The sequence below is a fragment of the Salvelinus alpinus genome, chromosome 16 (genome assembly GCF_045679555.1).
Source record: "Salvelinus alpinus chromosome 16, SLU_Salpinus.1, whole genome shotgun sequence".
Lineage (NCBI taxonomy): Eukaryota > Metazoa > Chordata > Actinopteri > Salmoniformes > Salmonidae > Salvelinus > Salvelinus alpinus.
In genome coordinates this window covers 32,954,388-32,960,746 of record NC_092101.1, presented here as the reverse complement: position 1 = coordinate 32,960,746, position 6,359 = coordinate 32,954,388, and the positions used below count along the sequence as shown (strand labels likewise).

General features: G+C 40.6%; 1 protein-coding gene across 1 annotated transcript; it reads right to left on the bottom strand.

Moving 5' to 3' along the window:
* Positions 1–1,432: 1,432 nt before the first annotated feature.
* Positions 1,433–6,304, bottom strand: dr1 (down-regulator of transcription 1). The gene is made up of 3 exons (XM_071345978.1): positions 5,404–6,304; positions 4,935–5,098; positions 1,433–4,603 (listed from the first exon to the last, which is right to left on the bottom strand). The coding sequence occupies exons 1-3, from the start codon at positions 5,621–5,623 to the stop codon at positions 4,457–4,459; spliced, it is 531 nt and encodes a 176-aa protein (XP_071202079.1). The 5' UTR covers positions 5,624–6,304; the 3' UTR covers positions 1,433–4,456.
* Between the last annotated feature and the right edge of the window lie 55 nt (positions 6,305–6,359).

The window sequence follows — 6,359 nt, the reverse complement described above, 5'->3', positions numbered from 1 at the left end:
CCTTCATTATAGCCTATATTGTTTGTTAGGTCACATAAACTAAATGAAATTAGGCGACCATTTTCAAATGCATATATTTTTTTTCATTTTTATGATCCTAAAGAAGTGGAAATCTTTCCGATAGCCTAATCTGACAGAAAATCAAAACTGGGTTTCACTTACCGATCAATCCCCCGACTAAAACTGACACTACTTGAAGACTGAGCAAAATTATTCCAGTACATACCGGCTTCTTTGTCGTCATGTTTTCAATGATTGCTCCAGCCATTTCAAAAGTTATCGAAATAAAGATGCAGAAGTTCCTCAGTGTCCTTCCAACACTGACTCAGGGGTATATGTAACATAGTAAATGTCAATCCGGGACACTCCAAATAGTATGATATGTTACGTTTCGTATGGTAGGCCTATGTATTAATTTGTGGATATCCTTCAAGATTTTCATATATGTTACGAATTACTATTCGGATGACATATTACAAATTGGAATTCTGTACAAAATGTTCCGAATTACAATTCGTACAATATGTTCCGAATTTGCTAAATGTATGATATATCACTAATTCCAATTTGTTGTGGGCAGGTGGCTAACGCTAATGTTAGCAAAGTGGCTAATGCTAACATTAGCTAGGCTCAGGGTTAGGGTTTAAGGTTAGGAATTAGGTTAAAGGATTACGGTTTGCTAACATGCTAAGTAGTTGCAAAGATGCTAATTAGCTCAAATTGTCAGTGATGAGATCGAACATGCAAGTATGTTTGCTCTAGCTTCTGTAGCATTGCAATAAATGCTGTACGGCCACCTTAGACATTGGATTGACCATGCAGAGCCTTTTAAAAGTTCATATAAGGAAATCAGTCAATTTAAATACATTCATTAGGCCCTAATCTGTGGATTTCACATGACTAGGAATACAGATATGCATCTGTTGGTCACAGATAGCTAAAAAAAAACAGTAGGGGCATGGTTCAGAAAAACTAGTCAGTTTCTGGTGTGACCACCATTTTGCCTCATGCAGCATGACACATCTCCTTCGCATAGAGCTGAGCAGGCTGTTTATTGTGGCCTGAATGTTGTTGGACTCCTCTTCAATGGCTGTACGAAGTTGCTGGATATTGGTGGAAACTGAAACATGCTGTCGTACACATCGATCCAGAGCATCCCAAACATGATCAATGGGTGACATGCCTGGTGAGTATGCAGGCCATGTCACTGTCGGTCATTGTAATTACTTTACATTAGTTGTCCTATTTAGAATAATTTACCATCAAAACATAATTGCATTTTATGACTTGTTGGTCATAGTAAAATAAAAAAAATTAAATCAGCTTTTGTCCATGATGATGTATAAAACTGAGGCTGACATACACAGTACAAAAACACCTAAAAATGAGGAAAGAACTGTAAATAACTCCAGAATACATGAGGAACAATAGGTCACTATAAAAGATGTTAACTTTATTGCTTAAAGAATACAACTTTATAAAAGGCATGTGAATGGGTAACACAATGAGAGGTTACCAATCTTTATAGAATTCACCACACATTCATAATGCAACTTTATCATACTGCACCACAGAAAAACAAATGTGCACCCCATTCCCAAAATAGTGCACTACTATTGACAAGAGCCAAAGTAGTGAGGCATAAAGGAAATAGGGTGCCATTTGGGATGCACATTATAAAAAGCCAAGAAGAAATCAAAGCATTTTTTCAAGGTGAAAGTTACCATCAGTCATTGAGAACAGTAACTTGAGTGCACACTGCACCCACGTCTCTTTATACTACACATGGAACATACACTTTGGGCTCATATACTTGGGTTGTTAAGCTCTCCTGTGGTTGTGACCCAAATTGCACCCTATTCCCTATGTAGTGCTCTACTTTTGACCGGGACCAATTGTTTTCTGGTCAAAGGTATTGCACAATATAGGGAATAGGGTGCCATTTAGGACACAACCTATATCTTTGGTTATATGAGTCAGTCAAAAAAGATTCTGAAAGGAGTAGCTAATCAGTTAGCAATACTGTAGGTGAACATCCTAAAAAAAAGAATCAACCTACTTACACCATGTACAATGCCTTCAGAAAGTATTCAGACCCCTTGACTTTTTCACATTTTGTTACGTTACAGCCATATTCTAAAACTGATTAGAAAACAGAAATACCTTATTTTCACAAGTATTCAGACCCTTTGCTATGAGACTCAAAATTGAGCTCAGGTGCATCCTGTTTCCATTGATCATCCTTGAGATGTTTCTAGAACTTTTGGAGTCCACCTGTGGTAAATTCATTTGATTGGATATGATTTGGAAAGGCACACACCTGTCTATATAATGTTCCACAGTTGACAGTGCATATCAGAGCAAAAACCAAGCCATGAGGTCAAAGGAATTGTCCATTGAGCTCCGAGACAGGATTGTGTCAGGGCACAGATCTGGAAAACCGTACCAAAAGATGTCTGCAGCATTTAAGGTCGCTAAGAACAAAGTGCAGTCCATCATTCTTAAATGGAAGATGTTTTGAACCACCAAGACTCTTCCTAAAGCTGGCCAACCTGCCAAACTGAGCAATCGGGGAAGAAGGGCCTTGGTCAGGGAGGTGACCAAGAACTTGATGGTCACTCTGACAGAGCTCTAGAGTTCCTCTGTGGAGATGGAAGAACCTTCCAGATGTACAACCATCTCCGTAGCACTCCACCAATCAAGCCTTTAGGTAGAGTGGCCACATGACAGCACAGCCCGTTTGGAATTTGCCAAAAGGCACCTAAAGACTCTCAGACCATGAGAAACCAAATTCTCTGGTCTGATGAAACCAAAATTGAACTCTTTGACCTGAATGCCAAACATCACATCTGGTGGAAACCTGGCACCATCCCTATGGTGAAGCATGGTGGTGGCAGCATCATGGTGTGGAGATGTTTTTCAGCAGCAGGGACTGAGAGCCAAAGTACAGAGATCCTTGATGAAAACCTGCTCCAGGGCATTCAGGACCTCAGACTGGGGGCGAAGGTTCACCTTCCAACAGGATAACAACACTAAGCACACAGCCAAGACAACACAGAAGTGGCTTCGGGACAAGACTCTGAATGTCCTTGAGTGACCCAGCCAGAGCCTGGACTTGAACCTGATCTAACATCTCAGGAGAGACCTGAAAATAGCTCCCCATCCAACCTGACAGAGCTTGAGAGGATCTGCAGAGAAGAATGGGAGAAACTCCCCAAATACAGGTGAGCCAAGCTTGTAGCGTCATACCCAAGAAGACTTGATTCTGTAATCCCTGCCAAATGTGCTTCAACAAAGTACTGATTAAAGGGTCTGAGTAAATGTAATTTAAAAAAATATATTTTATTAGCAAAAACTTCTAAAAAACATTTTTTGCTTTGTCATTATGGGGCATTGTGTGTAGATTGATGAGGGGGGGGGAAATGATTTAATCATTTTTAGAATAAGACTAATGTAACAAAATGTGGAAAAAGTCAAGGGGTCTGAATACTTTCCGAAAGCACAGTGACCGAGCTAAAAGAAAACAAAAAGCATTTGAATCCTATTTTACAAATCAAAGCATTCACAACCATTCTAAGTGTTTCTGAAATATGTTGGGTGCATCCCAAATTATTGATGAGAGCCAGTTTATATGGGATGTGGTGCTATTTGGGACATATCCGTCATGTTAAACAAACATACAAAGAGGGGGGTAAGGAACAAGTTCTGTAAAAATTATTTACCAAAAAAGACATGCCAGTAGGAGGAATAAGCAACGCCCACCTTTGGCAAGACAAGTGAGGAGCTGTTCTCCTGACCGCCCCCACAAAAAATACTAATTATTGTAATAGAGATAATACGCCTAACATGTCCTCCTGTTCTTTTCTCAACATAGCCAAAACCATGATCCCCCCACCCCTCCCAATATACCCTTTGCACCATTTTCCATGCCACCTTACATCCATTGATCTCTAACCTACAAATCACACAGAAAATTACAATTCCATGTCAGATGTAACATTTGATTTGTAATTGGCAAAAAAGTTGTTAATTTAAGTGGAGGAAAGCTTGAAAATGTATCTTTATTCAAATGTGTTTTCAGGTACTTCTGTCAAAAAAGAAAAAAATGTCTACCTAGTATGTGACAATAAAAACATATATATAATAAAATTCCCCATATCTATGTACCTTGAAACTGTCCATAATGTGAACTCCTGATACTGGACTGGTGGGATTATGTCCAAACACAGCTCAAATCACTGCCAATGAGAGTGTTCGGAGTGAGAAAGAGAGGGCTGCTTGCCGACACTGTCCTAAGACAAGGGATATGGCCTGGGTCGTGTTCAGCAGTCACGAAACGGATGAAAACAGCCAGAAACAGGTGGTAGCCTACTATCTGTAGTTATCCAATAAGAAATTCTTGTTTTTATTATCTGTTCCAAATGTTGCAGCCCAGACCCAGGGATCATCTTCATAATCACATGTCATCCTCATCATCCTCATCCTGGGAGGAGCCAGCCTGCTGTCCAGCGCTGGCGGATGCTGCAGCCAACTGGGCCTGCTGGGCAGCTTGCTGCATCTGGAGCCACTCCTGCTGGGCCAGCTCGGCCTGCTGCTGCCGTGCCTGGAACACAGTAAATACAGTCAGGCCACCAATAAATTAGACATGGATAGAGATGCAAACAGCAAAGCAGGGGAGCCACTCAACCTAGAATATCTACTAAATGTTACCAAAACAAATATACATTATTTGAGCTTTTGTCACACTGCAGAAATATCCGTTTGTACACTGCAGTTATCCATTCCTGGTGAAGGTGATCTATCAAAGTGCAGAGATGTGGCAAGAAATAGTCTGAATCAAACAGGTTATCCGTCTTGATCCTTAACACAGGTAACACACTTGTAACCTGGCAACGATCAGTCTGGTTAACCAGGTTATGACTTTTGATCCTTACCTTAGCAAATAGTTCCTGCTGTTGTCTGAGGAGCTCTTCCTCTGGGATGCCCAAGTTTTCCAGGCGAGAGTTGGCCTTCCTCCTTTTAAGTGCTACTGTTTTACACTCCTGCAGGACATCCTTCACCTCTGTGATGTACGACGCAAAACCCAAGCTTTCAAGTGCTGTGGAGAAGAGGATATGGTTAGGGAGAAAAATTATGGAAACAATGTTGGGGAAAAGGAAACAGACATTTATTCAACAGTCTCATCACTTGATTATTGTTGGAATTCCTAGTGCATAACTAGCTAACTTGGTTCCAGATTGGTTTACTATAACTAACCTGGTTTACAGATAAGTGGCCAGGCAAGCGCATACCTGCATTAACTACAAAATACATGGCAGGCAGGAAGGGGGAAAACATATTCTTTACAACTGAATATATTTTCAAACCTGTTGATACAGAATAAAAAATACAAAAGACACTAACCATTAATGACATGTTCAGGTGATATGGTCTTCTTTTCAGACTTGTTACATATTTCATTCGCCTCTGATGAGATTAGATGTATGAACTCTGTGCAGCAGTTCACAACAAGCTCTCTTGCATCGTTGGCAACCCGTACGTTGGGCAGAGTTTCTTTGATCATTTTGTTGATGGCTGCCCTGGGAATGGTGAGGTCGTCATCGTTTCCCGACGAAGAAGCCATCGTATTCAAGAGAACTAGTTTCTCAAGTTAATAAAAAACGAAACTGGGGGAAAGCTTGATTTGATGGTAGGGTACCGCAGAGGGCTAACTAGCTAACGTTACGTGTTGAAAATGTCGTGGGCTAGACGCTAACGTTGGCTAGTTGGGTTTAAAAGTTAAACTAGCTATGCAAACTAGCTACACAAAAGCCTATTGACACAGCATATCCTAATGTTACTGTAGAGACGTGGAATGTAACGAATAGGTCTAAGTAAAACACGATGGTGAGGACAAGAGAAAATGAAAACCAGCTAGCGAGTTAGCAAGCTATGGTCCATCTATCGCAACGCGTTAGTCTAGCTAACATTAGCTAGTTAGTTACCTGCAGCGGCTTTTGAGGACATGGCTATAGCAAGCGTGTCGTTGGGATCATTTCGTAACGCAGTGTTGATCCCCAAAACACTGTTTAAACCAACATCCTGTATACACTGGAACGAGAACTACTGTTCCTTTATCGGCCGAACGAAATACTTTAATTCATTTATTCTGTTAAGTTCGGTTCACCGGCAGTTCGGCACTGAAATTTCTGAGGAAACGATCCACGCAAACAAAACCCCTTCCCGGTATATTATTTTTCTACGGTGCCCTGTGAAATCGACCAAATAAAAATGTCGCCACCTACTGTGTTGAAGGAACAATAATACCATAATAAAAATGTATAGCAGACCTACATATGGTTATAATACTTAAGTATGCA

What these genes read in the sequence shown, in the direction of transcription:
- dr1 (XM_071345978.1), bottom strand. Translation starts at nt 5,623, where the DNA reads ATGGCTTCTTCGTCGGGAAACGATGACGACCTCACCATTCCCAGGGCA. An exon ending in ACCTGAACATGTCATTAATG is followed by an intron (nt 5,099 to 5,403) that starts GTTAGTGTCTTT and finishes TCTTCTCCACAG; the next exon opens with CACTTGAAAGCTTGGGTTTT. An exon ending in AGCAGGAACTATTTGCTAAG is followed by an intron (nt 4,604 to 4,934) that starts GTAAGGATCAAA and finishes ACTGTGTTCCAG; the next exon opens with GCACGGCAGCAGCAGGCCGA.